This window comes from Branchiostoma lanceolatum, chromosome 18 (assembly GCF_035083965.1).
Source record: "Branchiostoma lanceolatum isolate klBraLanc5 chromosome 18, klBraLanc5.hap2, whole genome shotgun sequence".
NCBI lineage: Eukaryota > Metazoa > Chordata > Leptocardii > Amphioxiformes > Branchiostomatidae > Branchiostoma > Branchiostoma lanceolatum.
This window is the reverse complement of record NC_089739.1, coordinates 687,574-711,806: the sequence shown is the minus strand read 5'-3', so window position 1 is coordinate 711,806 and position 24,233 is coordinate 687,574. Positions and strand designations below refer to the sequence as shown.

Sequence of the window (24,233 nt, the reverse complement as noted above, 5' to 3'; positions counted from 1 at the left end):
ATATGGCGTTAGTTCTGTTATTCAGACCTTGTTCATCCCGTGACTCACACAATCTCCAACCTTCGGACTGTGGAACGGCCTTTTTCTGACGATTTTACCCCCAGTTACCTAACTTGGACCGACGGGAACGTTTCTGGCGAAGATTTGGGTGTTTTATGTGGCCGGGAAAGATGCGGAATTGGCTGATTTTGTGCCTGGCGGTGGCGAGCTTGGTAAGTGTGTGACTTGACTATGAAATTAGGACGTTTTTATAATATTTATGGCAGAAACTGTCCATGGTTACCTCGTTTCACCTTAGTCACTGTCTCACGTGAGGAAATGTCACGTAATGCGTAGACCTTAAGTTATATCAGTTAGTACTGGATTCAACGCTCCTTTTTTAATAGAAAAAAGCGAAAAAGACTAAAAGAGGGTGTGTTCGCTTTGGTTTTCAGCCCCCCTCCCCCACTGTGTTTTATCATGTTATTTCCATATCAATGTTCACAATAATCACGGTATATTTACGAAGTTGTCGTCCACTCATGATGATCCCATGGATTGAGATCGCTGATGTTCTAGCTGTCAATCTTTGTCTTACAGAATTTCCTGATAATGAATCATTATAAAGTAGGGTCACCATGTATTTAGGAAATGAAGATCTCAAATAGATTGGACGTTTGAATAGAGAAAAAGAGTTTTTCTTGATTGTTTCACAAAGTGTCACAGTCGTGTTCAGGATGAGAAATTATTTCTTCTCGGTAGTTGCACTTTGGACTGCCTGTTTTTCAGTGATGTCTTCACTCACTCACTATCCGGTTTAACGTCTTCTTCAACATCTGATTTGGATCATTCAAACATCATAACTCATAATCAGGGGTTCATCTAAATCAGGAAAGAAGGGCACTGCGCCCTCTTGTTTCAGCCCAGTGCCCCCTTGTTGAATTCAGATTTTAGCTAAATCCCCAGCATACAGCCTTCCTAAGCGATTGATTCTTCCATAAATGCATAAAATTCGCTCCCTCGCCTGTGTATGCTCCATCTTGTTCAATTTTCCTAGAAAAACCCCTGATAATCATATCACAAACTAACACACGTTTCTTCTAGTTTTACTATGCAGAAACATAAATGCACAAAAGGCAAAATTTAGTTAATATGATTTCCCCAGATAGTAGTTTGTTAGACGCTGCTGTCCATAAGATTACATGATATTATGTTGTATCTGATATCGAGTGATCGTGATGTTAAGTACTAGTAATTTGATATTTTTACAGCTACCACAACATCCACTTTTATCCAAACTTGTTGCTTCTTACCAAGCAGGTTGCCCCCCCCCCCCCCCCCCACCCCCAAGGTTTAATGACCTTTATTTAGATTTAAAACACTGATAAAGACCTCTCCGGGACAGAGTTCAGCTGGACTTCAAGTTAAAGATTAACTCGAGGAGTTTGTCCCATCTATATTTAACCTTCTTGGTCCCAAGAAGGGTCAAACTTTTTTAAGGTCACCTCAGCGAGCTGGGGAGATTTGAGGAACTGAAAAATGCAAAATGAAGCCGAAATGTTAAATGGGAGAAAACAACTATTTAAACAGGAACTTAAACTGATCATGAATATACTTCTGGATTCTGAAATTTTTATTTTGATCTTCTGTTCTGAAGTTCTGCATTTTACTTTTTATTGGAGGGCGACAAAATAACTGACTATATGACCATGCCTGGCATGCCATGTACTAGTACTTATTATAAGTATGTTGGCATGGTCTTTTAGTCAGTTATAGTACTTATACCAAACAACGATTACTCAAACAACTGGAAAGAATGTACAGTCTGTTGATTGACAAGATGTCCAGAGATGACATTATTCATTAGTGATCAATAATCTAATTTGATCCGATCACTGGAAAAACAAACAAATATACAGACAGATGGGGTTGTGAGTTGGCAGTTGAGCACTGTTGTCTTTTTTTATCAGTTAATTTGAGTGACTTTTCAAAATAAGAATGGGCCAATTTAGAAACAAATCAGTTTGGAAACCTTGGGTCCATGGTTTGTTGTACTTGTAGTAAAGAAAATAAAAGATTTTCAAGTCCTGACATTCAAGTACATTGTAACAGTAGTTATATACCAAGAGCGTACATATTGCACTTGTAGACTAGTGAGCCACAGTTGTGAAAATAGATTATTCTTGTAGGACTGATGGTATCACAGTTGGGCTCCATCTGTGCACAGGTTTGCCTGTGTGTGGCCTAAACAGCTGATGTAACCACAGAATGGACTTTCAATCATGAAGTAAAATAACACAGATCAAAGCAGTCAGAATCAAATGTGGACACAGTGCCAAGCTTAGTTAACATGGAAGCTCATCTGTGTTGGTAGTAATCATATAAAAAATACTACATTTGCTAAACTTTCTTCCAAGTATACCTTAGTGTTGGAAGAAAGTTTGGCATTGTATTGCACAGCTTTGTTGATGTTGCGTTATTGTTATGTTGATAAATCTTTTGACGCTAAGCTCATCATCCCAGCTTATGTTAGCTGTGCTTGATTATATTGCAACAATTCAGCAAAACAAACAAATAAATTCCTCAACAATGGCAATAATCAGGCACAGGTATACTTAATTATAACGTATACTGGGATGAATTGTTAACTTGGCCAAGAGGGGTAATCAGGGGCTTTCACCCCCCTCTTTTATAAGTTATAATGGAATGCCCTTCATTATCAGTATATGTACATGTATAATGCTACTAACATTAACAATGTTCTGAAACAGAAGTTTTGATAATTTTAAAGTTTTCTGTTTTGTACACAGAGTTGTGCTAACAGTTTACTCTAGTAATGTTGTATATACATTAAGATGGCTTAATAAAAACTCTACACTATCCAGCATCATTTAATGTAGAAAGGAAACAATACTAGAATTTTCTGTATTTGGTAGTACAGTGAATGTGGAAGGCAGCCAGTAGACAACTTCAAGTATCACTGTCTGTACACAGGACCTCCCAAACCACTATAGAATTCATACTGACGTTACATTTTGCTATGTGTTTTGTACAGGGAGTTGTACAGTGTGCGGATGAGGGCCACTGTGTTTGGTACAGTGAGTGTGGAAGACAGCCCGGAGACAAGTACTACAACTGTCTCTACACTGGGCCTGCTAAACCGTTATAGAATACTAATGTTACATTTTGTTGTGTGTTTTACACAGGGAGTAATACAGTGTGCGGATGAGGGCCACTGTGTTTGGTACAGTGAGTGTGGAAGACAGCCCGGAGACAAGTACTACAACTGTCTCTACACTGGGCCTGCTAAACCGTTATAGAATACTAATGTTACATTTTGTTGTGTGTTTTACACAGGGAGTAGTACAGTGTGCAGATGAAGGGCACTGTGTTTGGTACAGTGAGTGTGGAAGACAGCCCGGAGACAAGTACTACAACTGCCTGTACACTGGGCCTGCCAAACCGCTGGTGGATAAGGAAGCTCAGGACATCCTGACCCAGCTCTGTCCGCATCTCGCCGGCGATGGGTCGAGTCCGCCGGAGGTCTGCTGCGATATTACCCAGCTGAAGACCTTACAGAACAACATGCAGGTAATTATTGTATCCACACTCCCCACGCATATGTTGGGTAAATTGTCCCTGGTGTGTTTTAACATGAGATGTTTAGAACGTATTTCTGTGCAGCAGAATAGTCGCACTGGTTGCATTTTAAGGTTTTTCTCCTGTAATTGTTTTCTTTACTGTTTACATGTATGTGTGTGTGTGTGTGTGAAATGTATATGTAACATTAGTGCTGTGACATGACCATCCAGTACCTATATACATGTAATCAATAATGGTTATTGGTTGATTGATCCCCCTGTAGGTCCCCCAGCAGGCGCTCCAGCGGTGCCCGTCGTGTTACCAGAACCTGCTGCGGCTCTACTGCGAGTCGACCTGCTCGCCTCGAGAGAGTGACTTCATCGTCATCGACCAGACCTCCCCCTTCACACCCCCCACCCAGACCCCCTTCCACACCCAACCCCCCCACAACCTCACGGCTTTCATCGAAACTCCCGACGACGCCCCAATCCTCCAGGTCAGTACCAAGTTCCATCTTTGGTAGCTAGTGTTTTACGCCAAGTGGCAATTATACCAGCTATATAGATTGACATAGATAGATAGATAGATACAGATATGCAAATATTACACTGACTGCTGTAGGTTTGGGACCACATTGTAGACGCTGCATTGACTGTACATCATGTCTCTGTATATATGTAAATACTTAACGTTTGGGAATGCACCTGTAAGCAGCGACCCCTATAGCTGCAGTGCGAAGTGAACCAGTCAGAATTACCCTGAGGAAGGTGACAGGCGGTCACAGAAACGTAGGTGGGATAAAACACTTGGTTGCGTACTTACTAGTAGACTCTTTTTATTCATTGACTTCATCTCTTGCTCCAGGTCAGCGATAATGACGTCCAATCGTCAGGCGACGCGTTCGGCGTAGGAAACGACACCCAGCAGTACAACGTGGTCGAGGTGACGTATTACGTCAGCTTCGACTTCGCCTGGGGTCTCTACAACTCGTGCCAGAGCGTGCAGTTTCCCGCCAGCAACACACGGTCGCTGGGCATCATGTGCGGACGTTCGGCCGAGGATTGCACCAGTCCGGACATCTGGCTCGGCTACATGGGGAACAAAGACAACGGGCAGACGCCGTTCCAGATCAACTTCGTCATCAACAACACCGGCCCGAACTCCACGATACATCCGATGAACGACCGCGCGTATTCGTGCGCGCAGAGCCCCGATAACGTCAGCGCCGCTTGCAGCTGTCAGGACTGTCCAGCCGTTTGCGGCCCGCGGCCGGAACCCCCGCCCCCGGCGAAACCGTGGCTGATCTTCGGCCTACACGGGATGACGGTTGTGATGTCGTTCGCGTACGTCGGGTTCGCCTTCCTGTTCTGCGTGGTGTTGTCGCTGACGTTCCTGATTCGCCGATGCGGCTCGAAGGCGTCCGAGAGCGACGACCTGTGTTCATTCGTGGGAGAGGACAGTATAAACGACGACCCGGGAGTGCAACAGCAGCGCATCGTGACCTCGGCTGACATCGGCTGTTTCGAGAAGTGCGGGGAGATGCTGGAGAACCTGATGTTTAACGTGTTCCGCCGGTGGGGCCTGTTCTGCGCCCGCCATCCCGTGGTCGTGTTCGTATGCGGGGTGGCTGTGATCGGCACATGTGCCGCCGGTCTGACCAAGTTCCAGGTTTGTTTGTTAGTTTGTTTTTTGTTCCAGAAATCGATTTGAATTTCGGTAGACAATCTCAAAAGGCTTGATACTTCATATTGATGCCCCAAAGTTTGAGTTGTGCACCATATTTCTCTCCTTCCACTGCCTTTTACCTCCCAAACCAGGCAGTTGTTATACATAGAGCCCCCCCCCCCAATTTTTGGATGCCCTGTCTATGATTCTGAATCCTAGCCAAAAGCCTGCGTATCGGTCCACTGTGTTTTGGATTTGGATTTCCACTGTGCTTTGCCGCTGCAGTAGTCAGAACATCCTGCAGCCGCAATCAGTCTTTTTTCAAACCTCTCCAGTTGTAAAAAAGCCTGCTTACAGCTAATTAAATGACATCTAACAACCCCAGGTGATCACGGATCCCGTTCTGCTGTGGTCGGCGCCAGACAGTCGTTCCCGCGTCCAGAAGGATTACTTCGACAGCCACTTCGGCCCGTTCTACCGCTCGGAACAGCTGATCATCACGGCGCCCGGCAGCGAGTGGACGAACTACGACCCCTACCCCTCGGGAGACCCCATCCCCTTCTCACCTGTGCTGAGGAAGGATATCTTGCACCAGGTGAGCATCTTAGAAATTCAATTGTGTAACATATGTACAGCTACAGGGCTCGAAATACTTGGTGCATGTGCACCAAAAATTGGAGCTGTGCACCTAATGTTTGCACCTAATTTTTTCCTTCAGATTTTTGACCCTTCAGAAAAAAAATCATCACTTTTTTTTGGTTCAGATTTTTGACCTTCAGAAAAAAAAATCATAACTACTTTCACTCTTCACTTTCTTCCACCCAGATCCTTCAGAGACCAATATCAAGTATCAGAACTTGAGATTTTTAACTTCTTACTTCTCCCCAGACGACTCAAATTTAGGACGGGACAACTCAAACAAAATCACTTAGAGACATTTTTTAGACTGTGAAGAAAGATATAACCACTTTCACTTTTCCCTTTCTCCCCAGATCCTTGACCTTCAGACGAAGATCGAGCAGCTGACGGTGTGGTACGAGGAGGAGAAGCGCCACATCAGCCTGGAGGACATCTGCAGGAAGCCGCTCGCTCATGACTTTCACTTTCTCCTTTTCAGATCCTTGACCTTCAGACCGTCAACATCACTTTCACTTTTAATTTTTGACCTTCAGAAAGAAAATCATCACTTTTTTTCAGTTTATTGACCTGCAGAAAAAAATCATCACTTTTTTGTTCAGATTTTTGACCTTCAGAAAAAAAATCATAATCACTTTCCCTTTCTCCTCCCCAGATCCTTGACCTTCAGACGAAGGTCGAGCAGCTGACGGTGTGGTACGAGGAGGAGCAGCGCCACATCACCCTGGAGGACATCTGCATGAAGCCGCTGGCGCCTGTAAACAACAACTGCACCATCATGAGTCCCCTCAACTACTTCCAGAACTCCCACCACATGCTGGACCTCAGGGTCGGGGACTTCTTCTACACCTACGCAGACTACCACAGTCACCTCATGTACTGTGCACAGTAAGTACACTTTAACATGGTACAACACTGGTACTACCACAGTCACCTCATGTACTGTGCTCAGTAAGTACATCATGGTACTACCACAGTCACCTCATGTACTGTGCTCAGTAAGTAACTTCAATTTTGTCAATAGCCAATGTTTGTGTTCCCCCATGCATAGCCCCAACATCCTTGAGATGATAAAAGGAATTCAAACCAATTTCTGTGTTTCCCCCATACAGTGCCCCTACATGTGTGAGACGATAAATGATATCCAGTGTTTGTAATTTCCCCATACAGGGCCCTACATCCATGAGATGATAAATGATATCCTGTGTCTGTATTTCCCCCATACAGAGCCCCAGCATCCATGAGATGATAAATGATAACCTGTGTCTGTATTTCCCACATACAGAGCCCTAACCTCCTTTACTTTAAAATTGATGATTAAGGTTTTGTGTTTCCCCCCTACAGGGCCCCAGCGTCCATGAGATGATAAATGATAACCTGTGTTTGTGTATCCCCCTACAGAGCCCCAGCCTCCGTGAATGACACCACCCAGTTGCACACGTCCTGCCTCGGCACATTCGGTGGACCTGTTTTCCCCTGGATCGCACTGGGAGGGTACGAAGGTAAGAACGAAGGAACAAATGAGTGAAGAAAGGAGGACTAAAGCAAGGAACTGCCTTGGATTGCAACAAAGATTACATACGAAGCTAAGATGTACACTGTACAATGTCATGTACGTTGTTGATTGTTAGACATCCAGTTGGATCACTTTAGGTAATACCATAATCAGATAGAGAAGACATTAACTAAAGAAATTGTATTTTGCGTTATGTAGTAAGATGTAATATGAAACTAGGAATAGTAGGATAATATGACTAAACCTTCTTCTTCTTCTTCTTCGATACTGCTCAGCCCGCCTTTCGGCGGATTATTAGCAGCTGCGCCAAATGTTAGTAACAGGTGCAAACAGAGGGTAGAAAGGGGGGTAGACAAGGACATGTGCAAAAACTGGACAAGTGAAACTTTTAGTTGCAAGTGAAACCTAGAGTCATCCGACAGATTACATCTTTGCTGATATCAGAAGAAGAGTCTTAGTTAGATACCATGCTTCTCTTTAGACCTTATCTCATGTTAAGACATCCCCATGTCTTGAAGACATCACCATGTTCTTAAGCCACTTTTCCTTTCCCCCAGGCGAGAACTTCACCCAGGCGGATGCCGTTATCATCACGTTTGTGGTGGACAACTCGCTGAACGAGACCGTAGTGAACCGGGCGCTCGCCTGGGAGAAGGAGTTCGTGGACTTCATGAAGAAGTACACCAATCCGGAGAATCCCGTCAACTCCAATCTCAGCATCAGCTTCTCTGCACAGGTGTGGGATTTGTCATAGTACCCAGGAAGGAGGCTTGCCTCTGACTAGAGCTGTTTGGCGGTACAGTACCGGGTACAATCAATTAGGTACAGGACCAAAATACCTGACCCTGCTGTATCAGTACTTTGACAGATAAAATTACTATGAAATTACCGTGGCAGTGCTCTAGATTTTTAAAGCCACTCTGAAGCACAGAAAACACAGTTGCATGGCTAGAGTCAAATTTTCATCTGTGTTTTCATAAAAATAATACCTAGCACAATCAAATATTATATTTTTACATGTTCCAACATGCTTTTGTCCTTATTGAAAATCTAGCATTTTCCGAACAAGTAGTTTAGGTACAGGTTCAGGTCCGGACCTGTACCTAAACCCGTGTACCTGTACCTGTACCTAAAATTTGTCAAGGTACACAGTTCTACCTCTGACAGTTTTTGGTTGAACTTGTGTTTGTGTGGTCGACCTACTCTTATTCCTTAGTGGAGTGTGGTATAGCCTGTGGACAGCTGCAAAAAACGTGCAAAAACTAATGGGTAAAGGCGTTGGTAGCTTTCTTGAAGACTTACACACAGGTGAGGATTTCTTTATTTGGAAACTTATTTAAGTTGCCAGGAGGCCCATAGCTGAGCCTGACCTTCCCGTTCCCAAGACCTTGAACCTTGAACGAGGACATCAATGATGTCATCTCGCGCGGGAGACATACCCAGAGGCCATATATATACCAAATATCATCACAATCTATCAAGCAAAGGTTCTTAATGATTAAGTTATGTTGACGACAAATATCTGAGAGAAAAAACAGACACAACAAAAATAATACCTCCATTATCATGTGGGTTAAATGATCTTGTTTTTCTTGTTTTTGCAGAGATCTATTGAGGATGAGCTCAACCGTGAGAGCGCCACAGACATCTACACCATCCTGGTCTCCTACCTCATCATGTTCGCCTACATCTCCATCGCACTGGGGCAGTTCTATAGCTGTAGCCGGCTACTGGTGAGTCCTGTAGTCATCCTACTATTGTCCTGTAGTCGTGCTATTAAGGTCCTGTAGTCGTGCTATAATGGTCCTACCTCATCATGTTCGCCTACATCTCCATTGCACTGGGGCAGTTCTACAGCTGCAGCCGGCTACTGGTGAGTCCTGTAGTCGTTCTACTATTGTCCTGTATTCGTGCTATTAAGGTCCTGTAGTCGTGCTACATTTTTTGTATAATGGTCCTACCTCATCATGTTCGCCTACATCTCCATCGCACTGGGGCAGTTCTACAGCCGCAGCAGACTGCTGGTGAGGGCTTATTATTGTCCTGTATTCGTCCTACTATTGTCCTGTATTCGTCCTACTATTGTCCTGTAGTCATAACTGATTGTGCTATCCTGATTTTTATTATTTTAGTCCACAAAAACTGGATGATTTAGTGACCGATTTGCTGACATTGATGTTTTGTCCCTAGATTGACTGTAATATTTCCCTGGGTCTTTGTGGCATGTTGAAATTGCTGTGTAATTCTCTTATTTTAGGATGTTTATTAGATGTTTTATTGACCATTGTGCAGCTGCAAATTTAAGGATTATGACTTTTCTCCCCCAGATTGACTCTAAAATCTCGTTGGGTCTGTGTGGAGTGTTAATCGTGCTCTGTGCAACGGCGTGTTCAATCGCCGTGTTTAGCTATGCTAGTTTACTGACTTCTATGTTTTAGTGACCGTTTTGCTGCTACAAATTTAACGATAATGACTTTTCTTCCCCAGATTGACTCTAAGATTTCCCTTGGTCTGTGCGGAGTGCTGATCGTGCTCTGTGCCACGGCCTGTTCCATCGGAGTGTTCAGCTATGCGGGGATCCCCGCCACCCTCATCATCATCGAGGTGGTGCCGTTCCTGGTGCTTGCAGTCGGGGTCGACAACATCTTCATCCTGGTGCAGGCCTTCCAGGTATGACTTATAATGAGTTAAAGACCTGGTTATGCTTAGGTCCCAACTACGCCACTGCCCATAACCCACTCTCGGGTAAATCTGTCATCTTAAAAGAACAAATATATTGCCAAATGGATTCTGTTTCTTGGGAATGAAAACTTTATGCCAAACTAGAAGTAGAAATCAGTTTCAACATACCAAAAACCTCATCGGTATGTCAAACATTCAGATAGAAAACTGACAGGCATTATTTGAGTAGAGAGCAAACCAGAATCGATAAATGCTAATGATTGATTTGTGGATTGATAATGATTGACTGATTGATTGACTGATCGTTATTTATTGTAATGTTGACCCCTTTGCAACCACATCTCCACCTCTGAAAAGCGGCCCTGATGGCCGAATGGAGCATTTTCGAGACTAAATCAAGGTATAAACAAACAAACGATTGATTGATGTCTGTCCCTCCCAGCGAGACGAGCGCCGTAAGAACGAGGAGCTGGAGGACCAAATCGCGCGGGTCCTCGGGCAGGTCGCGCCCAGCCTCTTCCTCACCAGCTTCTCAGAAACCGTCGCCTTCTGCCTCGGTAAGGCACTCATTCCTTCATTCACTCTCACTCACTCACTCACTCACACACTAACTCACGCTGTCGCCATCTGCCTCGGTAAGGCACTCATTCATTCATTCGTTCATTCACTCTCACACACTCACTCACACACTAACTCACACACTCACTTTGTCGCCTTCTGCCTCGGTAAGGCACTCATTCCTTCATTCATTCACTCTCACACACACACTCACTCACACACTAACTCACGCTGTCGCCATCTGCCTCGGTAAGGCACTCATTCATTCATTCGTTCATTCACTCTCACACACTCACTCACACACTAACTCACACACTCACTTTGTCGCCTTCTGCCTTGGTAAGGCGCTCATTCGTTCATTCATTCAGGCATTCATTTACCCATTGAATTTCATTCTTTCATTAAAGATGTTGAAACAGTGTAGGCTTCTTTCATCCTAGCCTTCTTCGATCCTTTATTCATTTATCATTTGTGCATTAATCAAATCACTTTATTTATTTATCAATACATTCTCTTTTTCATTTATTTCATTACAATTACAATATCTATGACTTGGTAACCTTCATTGACGAACGATGTTGCACCTCTGCAGGGGGTCTGTCCAACATGCCGGCGGTGCGAGTCTTCTCGCTGTACGCGGGTCTCGCCGTGTTCTTCGACTTCCTGTTGCAGATCACCTGCTTTGTCAGTCTGCTCACCATCGACGCCCGCAGACAGGAGGTTCGTTATGATTAGCAGCTTGTTAGCAGTTAAAAACCTTCCCTCACAGGCTGTTAGCTAGCAAGGGGTCGGGGTGTCTTTCGGATCTTAGAAATATGTCTAACGATTCATTTACATGGGACACCCTGAGCTCGCCTTATCTTTTCTATAGCTGATGAGCCACTGCAGTAAGGGGCTATTGTTTGTTTGTCTATTTATTTCACCAGGGCAATGTGTAGTAACATTTTAATGTACTTATTGCAAAGATCAGACAGTGTAACTTCACCTTTACATCAAATTAAACTGACAATAGTACAACATCAATTTTTTACTACGTAACCTTCCATTACAAGCAGTGGAAAAATCAAATACACTGCACATGGTAAGCCGGATTCAGAAAAATTTCTATCTTCTTTATTGCGGAAGATCTGGCACAAATTTATGACCTCTGACCTGTAACCTTTTGACCTTTAACCTCAGAACAACCGGATGGACTTCTGCTGTTGCGTGAAGGTCGCGGGGAAAAGCGAGGTTCCCAAGTCAGAAGGATTCCTGTACGCCTTCGTCAAGCACATCTACGCTCCGGCCGTGCTGAAGGACTGGGTTCGACCCTTCATCGTAAGTCTAACTTCCCCCTCTTTGAAAGGTAGCAGAACACAGTATTTCGCCTATGGGGATTTACTGGATGTTTTCCTCTACCATTTGCCACTGTTTATGCAGGGTCAGGAAATATGTCCTTTGTCCATTGCAGTAATGTAAAGTGTGCATTATAGTACTTAAATAGTATAGTCAAACCTTTGTTCTAATACAAAAAAATAGTGCATCTAATCTTTCTGGAGTCTTCCTTAAAAAATTTTTGACCAAACAGCTAGAATTAAGTTGATACCATACAACGTTCCTATACCCGAATACAGAAAATGATGTACAGTCATGCTACTATAAAGTTTAGATTGTTACGATCATAGTTGTTATTGCAATGTATAACAGTTGATGTGATGGAGCAGCATTGGAACGTATTACATGGCTGTATAATCCATAGCACAGTATGTTTATCTGTTTGTTTGTTGTGTTTAGGTGTTGTTGTTTGCTGGCGCCGTGGCCTACAGTGGAGCTGTTGTAAACAAACTGGACGTTGGCCTGGACCAAAAGCTCTCCATGCCTGAGGTAAGGCAGCTATCTTCTTTTAAAGAATTAATCTTCTTTTAAAGACTACTTCAAGACACCCTAAATTGTCTTAACCTCATTTACATACCTATTCAGAGTTTTGGAATAAAACCTGGTGTTCTCAGTCCTATCGTTAGTCACTGACGAAAGACAGTGGATGCTGTCTGAAATGTCTGACTGTTTCAAAATTTTATCCAGTTGCTTGAGTAATTATTTTTGGCATATCTTACTACCTGGATGTCTAACTTTCATCAATGTATTAAGGCAGCTATAGTTTGTGAAATGTTTCAGTAAAGTTTGATTGAGGTAGGTTGTATTGAGGTCACCTGGTGGTGCCGAACGGTAGCCGCCCAGACACGTTTCCACAAAATGCAAGTGTGGAGCAAATCTGTATCCGTTTATTATGTGATAAATGTATTATTGTGCACCAATTCAGCACTAGAAAGGCTGCCACTGCACGCATAATTTCTGACCAATAAAAACCATTATTTGAGAAGATTCTGTAGTACTGTAGTCATACGGGGGAGCGGTGTCATGAATTTATGGTGGTAAGGTTACCAGATTGAAATTAATGCAAACGTTTCAAGATTTAAAGTATCATTGTTTTGTTGGAGACCACCTTGCAACTCCCTTCTAAACTGTATGCAAATCCGACAGGTGTGCATTGTGTAGAAGACTGTCTAGTTTTGATCTCATTTTCTCATCTTTAAGGCGTCTCATCTTTAAGGCGTCATCAGCCAATACACCTGAAGGTTATTTCAGTGAAGGGCGTCCATAAGACGTGTGGACGCCTAGCTAGCCAATACCCAGTGGAAGATACAAATTTTCTTATCTTTGTCTTCCTTCTTCTTTTCCAGGACTCGTACGTCCTCGAGTACTTCTCCAACATCAGCCGATACCTGAAGGTCGGGGCGCCGGTGTACTTCGTGGTGGAAGACGGTCACGACTACACGACAAAGGAGGGACAGAACATGATCTGCGGCAGCAGCGGGTGTAACAGGGACTCCCTCGTGCAGCAGATAGGAGACGCTCATCTTATAGCTGACTAGTAAGTACCCGAGACTTGTTAGTACAAAGAATTGGAGACATTCATCTTATAGCGGACTAGTAAGCTTAAGAAACCCTAGTGCAGCAGATAGGGGACGCTCACCTTATAGCCGACTAGTAAGTACCCAAGATTTGTAAGTACAACAAATTGGAGACATTCATCTTATAGCGGACTAGTAAGAAACCCTAGTGCAGCAGATAGGAGATGCTCACCTTATAGCTGACTAGTGAGTACCCAAGACTTGTTAGTACAGGAAATTGGAGACATTCATCTTATAGAGGACTAGTAAGAAACCCTAGTGCAGCAGATAGGAGACGCTCACCTTATAGCTGACTAGTGAGTACCCAAGACTTGTTAGTACAACAAATCGGAGACATTCATCTTATATCCGACTACTAAGAAACCCTAGTGCGGCAGATAGGGGACGCTCACCTTATAGCCGAGCTGAGACTTGTTAGTACAACAAATCGGAGACATTCATCTTATAGCCGACTAGTAAGAAACCCTAGTGCGGCAGATAGGGGACGCTCACCTTATAGCCAACTAGTAAGTACCCGAGACTTGTTATTACAACAAATTGGAGACATTCATCTTATAGCGGACTAGTAAGAAACCCTAGTGCGGCAGATATCTAGGATGCTCATCTTATAGCCGACTAGTAAGTACCCGAGACTTGTTATTACAACAAATTGGAGACATTCATCTTATAGCGGACTAGTAAGAAACCCTAGTGCAGCAGATATCTAGGATGCTCATCTTATAGCACACTAGTCAAAGTAACTGAGACCTGCTAGCACAGCAAGTTGGAAATGCGTGTACTTGATAGCAGATTAGTAAGTAACTGAGATTTGCTAGTGCAAATGTACAATACATTGGAGATGCTCATCTTATAGCTGACTAGTGAGTCTGGTTTACACTCGAAATTTTTGTTGTGTGTGAATAAAGTTTAGACATCCAGGTAGAGCTGGATAAATTCCCTAAATAGTCAGATATTTCAGACATCATTTGCTATCTTTAATCACTCTCTGTAACTGATAGTGGATGCTATTTGAAACGTCTAGCCCTGGCCCTCAAGTCTTTAGACTTTGAGTGAGAGATTAGGTCCCAGCTCTGCCATTTGTAAAACTTCGGTAAGAGACCTAATTCTGTGCCATCGTTAAACTTCGGAGAAAGACCAAATGCTAACCGTATACCGCTTGTTTCTCCCCCAGTTCTAAGATCTTTGCGGCTCCCTCCTCGTGGATGGACGACTACTTTGACTGGATGAACCCCCTGGGGAACCCCCCCTGCTGCAGGGTCTACAACAACACTGAGAGGTTCTGCAACGCTTCAGGTAAGATCCCCCCTCCCCCAACACCCCCTGCATGTTTGTGTGTGTGTGTGTGTGTGTGTGTGTGTGTGTGTGTGTGTGTGTGTGTGAACCCCCTGGGCAACCCCCCCTGCTGCAGGGTCTACAACAACACTGAGAGATTCTGCAACGCATCAGGTAAGACCCCCCCTCCAACACCCCCTGCATGTGTGTGTGTGTGTGTGTGTGTGTGTGTGTGTGTGTGTGTGTGAACCCCCTGGGCACCCCCCCCCCCCCTGCTGCAGGGTCTACGGCAACACAGAGAGATTCTGCAACGCATCAGGTAAGACCCCCCTCCAACACCCCCCTGCATGTTTGTGTGTGTGTGTGTGTGTGTGTGTGAACCCCCTGGGCAACCCCCCCTGCTGCAGGGTCTACAACAACACTGAGAGGTTCTGCAATGCATCAGGTAAGACCCCCCCCCCCCTTCCAAGACCACCTCCCCCTCCGCTGCATGTTAGTGTGTGTGTGATGTGTCTGTGTGTTTGCATGCGCATGTGAATGGGTGTGTGTGTATGTAATATATATGTGGTGTGTGTGTGTATGTATGGGGACCTGTGGCTGTGTGTTACTCTATATCCTAACTGCACTTTTGTGCCCATAGTTGACAGCGACACCTGTATCGGATGTGTGTGTCTGTGTGTGTGTGTGTATGTGTGGTGTCTGTGTGTTACTTTATATCCTAACTGTACTTTTGCCCCCACAGTTGACAGCGACACCTGTATCGGCGGTGTGTGTGTGTGTGTCTGTGTGTTACTTTATATCCTAACTGTACTTTTGCCCCCACAGTTGACAGCGACACCTGTATCGGCGGTGTGTCTGTGTGTTTGTGTGTATATGTGTGGGGACCTGTGTCTGTGTGTTACTGTATATCCCAACTGTACTTTTGTCCCCACAGTTGACAGCGACACCTGTATCGGATGTGTGTGTGTGTCTGTGTGTGTATGTGTGGTGTCTGTGTGTTACTGTATATCCTAACTGTACTTTTGTCCCCACAGTTGACAGCGACACTTGTATTGGCGTGGGCTGTGTTTGTGTGTACATGTGTTACTGTATATCCTAACTGTACTTTTGCCCCCACAGTTGACAGCGACACTTGTATTGGCGTGGGCTGTGTTTGTGTGTCTGTGTGTTACTGTATATCCTAACTGTACTTTTGTCCCCACAGTTGACAGCGACACTTGTATTGGCGTGGGCTGTGTTTGTGTGTCTGTGTGTTACTGTATATCCTAACTGTACTTTTGTCCCCACAGTTGACAGCGACACTTGTATTGGCGTGGGCTGTGTTTGTGTGTACATGTGTTACTGTATATCCTAACTGTACTTTTGCCCCCACAGTTGACAGCGACACCTGTATCGGCTGTCGTTCCCCAAAAGACCGGGGGATCCGGCCGGTTCACGATGAGTTTATGGAGTTCCTCCCGATGTTCCTCACGGACGTTCCAACGTCAAACTGTGCCAAGGGGTGAGATATGTTTTTGTATTTGTATCTTGTATAACTGCCCTTCAGTCTAACACACCAGCCTCTGTAGTAAATGTAGTAAGTGTAAATGATGTAGATTGTGATAAATTTACATAACGAGTACTACCATAGGAAAAGCCAGTGCTCATTTTGCAAATTCATGGAGTTAGTACCGGGACATTTTTCTATGCTATTGACCTATGCTAATGTACCTATAGAGTTGTGCAGGTTGTTTGTGGTACTTTATTACACGCTAAAGAAGGCAGCAGCCAGGTCCATTTGTAATGCTAAATAAAATTATGTAATTATAGTAGGCTTCAACTTTATACCTAGCTTGCTCTTGAATGACATGGCAATGATTCGTTAACTACTTTTAACATATTTGTACACTTGTAATATGTGTAATATTTTGTGATTTTGTTATTGTGTAAGCAAGGATTTCAATGTAAATTTCAACAGATTTCACGTCCAAATGCAACATGCAAGTTGATTGCAATAATAGATCTGAATCTAATGCGTTGTTCCTTGTTTTTCCAGCGGCCACGCTGCCTACAACTCCGCAGTGGACCTGAAACGCAACGATGTCGGAGGTACGAGTCACACTCCCTGTTTGTAGGAGAGTCAGTACAGCAGTACCAAATACTACCGATTATTTTACATGATATAAATGGAGACAGTTATAAACTTGCTGGCACGTTTTGACCAATTGCTGACGTCACGTATCCGTAAAGGCACATGTGTTTTCCACAGCAACCTACTTCGAAGAACTAAATTATACAAATACTGTAAACAATATTGTACAATACGTTGATGAAGGTTAGACATTAAAGTAATAAGATACGGCAAAAATAGTTACTCAAGCAACTGGACAAATTTTTTGAAACAGTCAGACGTTTCAGACAGCATCCGCTGTCCTTCGTCAGTCACTAAGGAAAGATGATACTGGCAGAACTAGGTTTTATACAAAAACTCTGAATAGATAATGAAGCTTGTGCAATAGTTTGAATGTAAAGATCTAATAGAGCAAAGAAGTATTAGCAGGGATTTTAAAAAAAAAATTGAAGAAGAGGGAGCACACACAGGCAAGGGAGCGAATTCTATGTGTTTATGGAAGAATCAATCATTGACTGAAGGCTGTATGCTGGATATTAAGCTAAAATCTGAATTCGACAAGGGGGCGCTGGGCTTAAACAAGAGGGCACAGTGCCCCTCTTTCCTGATTTAGATGAACCCCTGGTATTAGCATAGAGTGAATTTTGAATGTGTGTCAGCAGTTTGTTTACTTGTTTGTTTGTTTACATGTTTGTCCACAGCAACGTACTTCATGACGTACACAAAGAACTGCAACACGTCCGCAGACTACATCGACGCGCTGAGGTACGCAGAAGAGCTGGCGGGTAACATCACCTCCGCCATGAACATCACGGACAACAGCTACAAGGTCTTCCCTTACAGGTGAGAGGAAAGGTTTTTTTACTGAATATACAATGTACATGGTGTATACAAATGCATATACAACATAAGCTATACAGACTACAATATTGATTACAAGGTCTTCCTTATAGGTGACATGTTTTTTTTTACTGTAATGTAATGTAAATAATGTACTCGTATACAAAGGGATAAACCGGTAACATAAATTAGACAGACAACAGCTACAAGGTCTTCCCTTACAGGTGAGAGGAAAGGTTTTTTATTTATTTATTTATTCGTTTGGCTGTTCGGCACGCATAGCCAGGGTTGCCCAAAGTAGCCTGTAATAATAATAATTAATGATACATGTAATCTGAACATGACAGACTTCATACTAGGACTGGGGAGTTTAAGCAGAGTCTAAGCAGCCCATAGGTGACATGGAAGTTATTTTTTACTGATCAGAACTAAAAATCATGTTACTAGTATCTTAATATCACATATGGGAGAGAAATGGAATATCACACAAATCGTTACCTGGAACATCTGTTTTCCCCCTGCAGCTACTTCTATGTGTTCTACGAGCAGTACCTGACGATCTACCACGACACGATGGTTTCTCTGGGCTGGTCGGCGCTCGCCGTGTTCCTGGTGTCCTTCTGCATGCTGGGCTTCGACCTGGTCTCCGCCCTCATCATCATCCTCACCATCGGCATGATCGTCCTCGACATGATGGGGGTCATGTACCTGTGGGGCATCAGCCTCAACGCCGTCTCGCTGGTCAACCTCACCATGGTAAGGGTCAGGGGTGAAGGGTCAGGGGTGAGGGGTCAGGGGTGAAGGGTTAGTGTTAGACATGATGGGCGTCATGTACCTGTGGGGCATCAGTCTCAACGCCGTCTCGCTGGTCAACCTTACCATGGTAAGGGTCAGGGGTGAAGGGTCAGGGGTGAAGGGTTAGTGTTAGACATGATGGGAGTGATGTACCTCTGGGGCATCAGTCTCAACGCTGTCTCGCTGGTCAATCTCACCATGGTAAGGGTCAGGGGTGAAGGGTCAGGGGTGAAGGGTTAGTGTTAGACATGATGGGCGTCATGTACCTGTGGGGCATCAGCCTCAACGCGGTGTCGCTGGTCAACCTCACCATGGTAAGGGTGAGGGGTGAAGGGTCAGGGGTGAAGGGTTAGTGTTAGACATGATGGGAGTCATGTACCTGTGGGGCATCAGCCTCAACGCCCTGTCGCTGGTCAACCTCACCATGGTAAGGGTCAGGGGTGAAGGGTCAGGGTTAGAGGGGAAGGGTTAGTGTTGGACATGATGGGGGTCATGTACCTGTGGGGCATCAGTCTCAACGCCGTGTCGCTGGTCAACCTCACCATGGTAAGGGTGAGGGGTGAAGGGTCAGGGGTGAAGGGTTAGTGTTAGACATGATGGGCGTCATGTACCTGTGGGGCATCAGCCTCAACGCCCTGTCGCTGGTCAACCTCACCATGGTAAGGGTCAGGGGTGAAGGGTCAGGGTTAGAGGGGAAGGGTTAGAGGGGAAGGGTTAGTGTTGGACATGATGGGCGTCATGTACCTGTAGGGCATCAGCCTCAACGCTGTGTCGCTGGTCAACCTCACCATGGTAAGGGTCAGGGTTAGAGGGGAAGGGTTGGGGTTAGAGGTGAAGGGTTAGTGTTGGACATGATGGGGGTCATGTACCTGTGGGGCATCAGTCTCAACGCCGTGTCGCTGGTCAACCTCACCATGGTAAGGGTCAGGGGTGAAGGGTCAGGGGTGAAGGGTTAGTGTTAGACATGATGGGAGTCATGTACCTGTGGGGCATCAGCCTCAACTCCGTGTCACTGGTCAACCTCGTCATGGTGAGGGTCAGGGGTGAAGGGTTGGGGGAAGGGTCAGCGTTAGAGGGGAAAGGTGAGAGGGGAAGGGTCAGGGTTAGAGGGGAACGGTTAGTGTTGACTGTAGTGGATGTGATAGATGTAGGGGATATATACCTCTAAGGCTATATCATGTGCATTTTAAGTTGCTGCAATTTCCTTTTTCACAAGCTTTACTGTGTTGGGAGCTGCCTTTGTTTTAAAAGTTGAAGAATTTTGACAGTCGTTGGTTGGATCTGTAATGTTTTCTCCTTCCTTTCCAGGCCATGGGCATCTCGGTGGAGTTCTGTTCCCACGTGGTGCGGGCCTTCGCCGTCAGCACGAAAACCTCCCGTGTGGAGAGAGCCAAGGAAGCCCTGGTGCACATGGGCAGTTCCGTAAGTTCCACTTTTTCTTTAGCCCAATGTAAGGGGTTCTAGTCCTTCATGTACGTGCTACTGGTAGGTGTGAGGGTCCACCAGAAGGGATGTTGAGGTCCCTAATAATCCTATAGGTGGTGATCACAGTCTGTGACCTAAATAGGACTTGACAGTAATCCTTGACTTTACTGGTTGTGTAGGATTTCGTGCATTAAGGCACCAATTATGCACTTAGTATATCATCGTATACAGCATATTCTCGACATCCAAGTGCCAGAAAAAAATCATAAAACCTTCATTGTTTGTAATTACTTTATATGCAGAGATGTTTTCTGTTTGTGTTTTCGCGGCGACCGTTTCAACTTAAAACCACCACGAACATTTTTGTCCAAAACTGTAACAGTATGTGACTATAGCGCTGCCACAAACTTAAGACCACCGCAAACACCCCATTTTTGCCTAAGCTCAAAATAAAATGCAAACTTAAATTACAGTATGCTTTGCTGACGTTGTATTTTTGATGATGTTATTTTGTACACCCTAAATTTTTCCTGTGCACCTTAGAGTTTAGTTTAGTTGCCCAAAAATTCATTTCACCCATGATGATTGTATAAAAAAAGCTGTTTGTTTACCGGCGTTTGTTTTTTCCTCTGGCAGGTTTTTAGCGGCATCACCCTGACGAAGTTCGGCGGGATCGTCGTCTTGGCGTTCGCGAAGTCTCAGCTGTTCCAGGTGTTCTACTTCCGCATGTACCTGAGCATCGTCCTGCTGGGCTTCTCTCACGGACTCATCTTCCTACCTGTGCTGCTCAGTTATATAGGTGAGCTACACTGACAGCTGTCAATCAATCATTAGATAACTTTGGAGCCTATAGTACAATGCTAAACTTTCTTCCAACACTGAGTTTTACATGGATCAAATTTTCAATGACCGCTGTTGCCTTTTTCATTATCAATAATGACAAATTACTACTGGACTTTAAGTTGAGAGTTTCAGACGAGTGATCCTATTGACACATGATTGGTCTGATTTCCCAATTGAGCATTTGGATTAAAAGATATCCTGCCAAAAGCTGGTTTTGTCTGATGTTCGATAAATTCTGACATCTCCATGGACAGTGCGGATGCTTGAAACTGAATGAATAACCAAAAGACGTACTTTCTTTTCCACTTTCAGGTCCATCTGTAAACAAGGCGAAGCTCTTCTCACAACAGAACGATGTTCCGAGTCAGCCCGTAAACAACGAGAGAACGCCGCTTCTACACGAGTCTCGGAGACAAGCAGGAACGAGCGCGCCGCTAGGAACGTCCAACGGAATTTACGTCTAGGATTATGACTTATCGCCGGTCACTTTTAATTAGGGAACTTAAATTTTAGATTGATTTTTAATGTGAAATATGTTTGCCATCTGGCTGGAAATTCAATTTGGGGAATAGGTGCACTCAACATAAATTAAGTGAACCCAGGTTTTGTAATTGATGTAAAAGTTAGGTGCACAACTCCAAATTTGGGTGCACGAAAGTGCATATTTTCATGCACGCACCCAATATAGAAGCCCTGCTATTGTGATACATGTTGGTAAAGATGTCGTTGCACTTTTGAAGACGAGTTTCCAAATTAAAAGTGGCCGATGTTGATGTAGAGTTAAATGTAGCAAATCTTGGAATCAACACTCAAGTAGCAAAATCGTTAGAACTTGAAGTATGTGAATGACAAGGGGGGGGTCTAAATGTCTGTAAGAAAACTTTGTGAAATTTGCAACCTTCTTAAACTTGTGCATCTGTAGAGCCACACATACAAGTGCAGCCACATGTTTTTTATCTTGATGTTTGTAATATGGTGTATTCGTGGGGCTTGGCGGTGATGCGTGTACTTGAGAAATTTTGCAGCCTTAGCGTTAAACTGTATTGATAAGTAAAAAGACTCTTTGTACAGAACCAAGTGTTTTATTCCACCAGTGTTTCGGTGACCATCTGTCACCTTCTGCAGGGCAATTCTGACTGGTTCACTCTGCACTGCAGCACAAGTGTCGCAATAGTGTAGTGCAATGTGAACCAGTCAGAATTGCTCTGAGGAAGGTGACAGACGGTCACCAAAACGTCGGTGGAATAAAACACATGGTTGTGTACAGATAGTCTTTTTATTCAGTGACTTAACCTAATGAAACTATTCATGGGACATATTGATAATCCTAGTGAGCAGAAACTGTGATGTTATATACACTGTAATTATTAATAATGAACTTTCTGCTGATCACGCACAATTTAAAACTGCACCAAAAACTGTAAATTGCTGACATGTGTCGGTTAGTTGCAATCCTTCCAACGTCACAACGGTTCAGACTGGAGTTAAGATGTGGTTATTTCATCTCCAAGCAGATTTACTGGTGGCTATGTCAGTATTCATACCTGGTGGCTGACTGGATACTGCTTTGGCCCTTTGGATACTGTCATTGCCGCCTGTCAGTCTGCCTGAAGATTGAGATTATGAAGAAAATGTTTTTAAACTCATGCTGCAAAGCCATCATCAACTCCAGTTTCGAAGCAGGTTTCATACCAAAAGTTTAATGACCAGGTAGAAATATAATTGCAGTCCGTTTTGTCAAAGGAGGATCAGTCATGTTTCCATTACTGGTGATCTCATAACCAGATCAAAATCAGCTGATTTAATGATCCAAGAAAAGGATCCACAGATCTTGTAAAATAACTTGTACCATAATTGATATATAAAAATGTAGCTTTGAATACTGACCATGAAATGTATAATCTTTTTGTGTCAAACTTAAGTAGTAATTTTCAGGGTCATGTATGTGAATTTTATGTTAATTAGTGCAATTAGCAAATTACAGATTATCTGCATGCAGAGCTTACAATGGCTCTGCCTTGAAGTAAATGCAATTTTTAGTTTAATTTGAACTCAGCAAAGTTCGTTATGAACACGGGTGTTTCAGGACTTTTCCTTTTATTATATTCATCTGGCTTAGATATGCACGGCAATGCAATTCTTGTTGTTTCGTCAATGAAGGTTATAATTCCAGGTAGAACATCATGTAATACAAAATGAGTCAAGCAGCTGGGTAGATTCTCTAAATTTCTTATACCTCATTAGTGAGATTGATGAATTTTAGCGATGAAAGTCAGTCTCTGATGAAAGATAATGAAAGTTATCTGAAGTGCTCGACTTTAAAGAGAATTTATTCAGTTGTGTGATTTAGCTTTATTACGTCATGTTGTTGTTTACTTGTTTTTATTTTCAAATTGGTTCATGTGTCGTGCTGGTCATGTGATACATGTCCTGCGTTGTTCGGACCAACTGTGAGATTCTCGAAACAGTTACGATTATTAAACTATTGATAAGTTAATAAGTAAATGGTTTTGTGCCTTTTCTAGTGAATTGATAACATAAACAATACGGTTGGGCTGCCTAAAATTAATTTTATGGATGGCATCAAGACCTGAGTTTAAATGAGCAAAAAGGATGAAAAATCAGCTAATTTTGCTAAAATAGATGGTTTTATGGCCGATATAGCCATGAATATTCAAATTGCAACACTTATGAAGATGGCATCCGTAAGGTCAAGTTTAGGTGGTCTTGCTTCTAATTATCTTCTCTACATGCTTAACAAGTCGAGTCATGGAATCTATCACTTTTTGCCCTGTGACTAGAAAAAATCAAATAATGTAACTAATGCAGCTCCCTCTATAGGCTTAACCATTATGATATAATGTGAATATTGTGGAAAGATATGTTTTCAGGGATTTTGGTAGAACATGAAATTGTTGATACTTATCAACTTATGTAAAAAGATGTAAATTGTGAAGACAGTGTATTGTGAAGTATGCAGATATGGAGGTACAGAAGACATATTACTGCAGACTTCTCTAAACAATGTCAAGTTTTATCCAAGGAATCGGGAAATAAAAACTCAAGATAGATTCAAAACTGTTCTCAATTATTAACCCTTATCCTGCTGACTTAAACTTTAACCTGTACAAATCTGGTGCGTGCATGGAAGCACATGTAGGAGGAACAAGGTTAATCCAGACCCAATATGCACCAATGTGAATAAAAGCTGATGTTTTATTAATTGATAATAAAAATTGATGTTCCAACAGTCTTGGTTGTTTTTGTTGCATCACCCCAACCAGAGTAGGGCTAGAGCACACTAGCACAGTTCAGTAAGTTGTACATATTCTGAAGCCCAAGGTTGGGGGGTATGAATCCCAAAAGAAGATGCTATTGG

General features: G+C 43.5%; 1 protein-coding gene across 2 annotated transcripts; it reads left to right on the top strand.

The window, feature by feature from the left end:
- Positions 1-24,104, top strand: LOC136424451 (NPC intracellular cholesterol transporter 1-like). Of its 2 annotated transcripts, XM_066413053.1 has the most exons (24): positions 1-212; positions 3,337-3,570; positions 3,845-4,057; positions 4,426-5,229; positions 5,612-5,821; positions 6,518-6,750; positions 7,264-7,364; positions 7,936-8,114; positions 8,983-9,111; positions 9,866-10,048; positions 10,503-10,617; positions 11,211-11,338; positions 11,798-11,935; positions 12,392-12,481; positions 13,339-13,529; positions 14,741-14,845; positions 15,270-15,286; positions 16,216-16,342; positions 16,877-16,929; positions 17,653-17,794; positions 18,316-18,547; positions 19,895-20,008; positions 20,648-20,810; positions 21,167-24,104. In XM_066413053.1, exons 1-24 carry the CDS (start codon positions 156-158, stop codon positions 21,316-21,318), a joined length of 4,110 nt encoding a protein of 1,369 aa, XP_066269150.1. In that variant the 5' UTR covers positions 1-155; the 3' UTR covers positions 21,319-24,104. The 2 variants fall into 2 exon arrangements, with proteins under 2 accessions (XP_066269150.1, XP_066269149.1); XM_066413052.1 differs by lacking the exon at positions 15,270-15,286 and having other exon boundaries at positions 14,741-14,862.
- Positions 24,105-24,233: the final 129 nt, after the last annotated feature.

Bases quoted from the DNA above. Each gene is read 5' to 3' on its own strand.
- LOC136424451 (XM_066413053.1), top strand. From the start codon at position 156: ATGTGGCCGGGAAAGATGCGGAATTGGCTGATTTTGTGCCTGGCGGTG. The intron at 12,482-13,338 runs GTAAGGCAGCTA...CTTCTTTTCCAG, and splicing joins AAAAGCTCTCCATGCCTGAG to GACTCGTACGTCCTCGAGTA. The intron at 20,009-20,647 runs GTAAGTTCCACT...TTCCTCTGGCAG, and splicing joins TGGTGCACATGGGCAGTTCC to GTTTTTAGCGGCATCACCCT.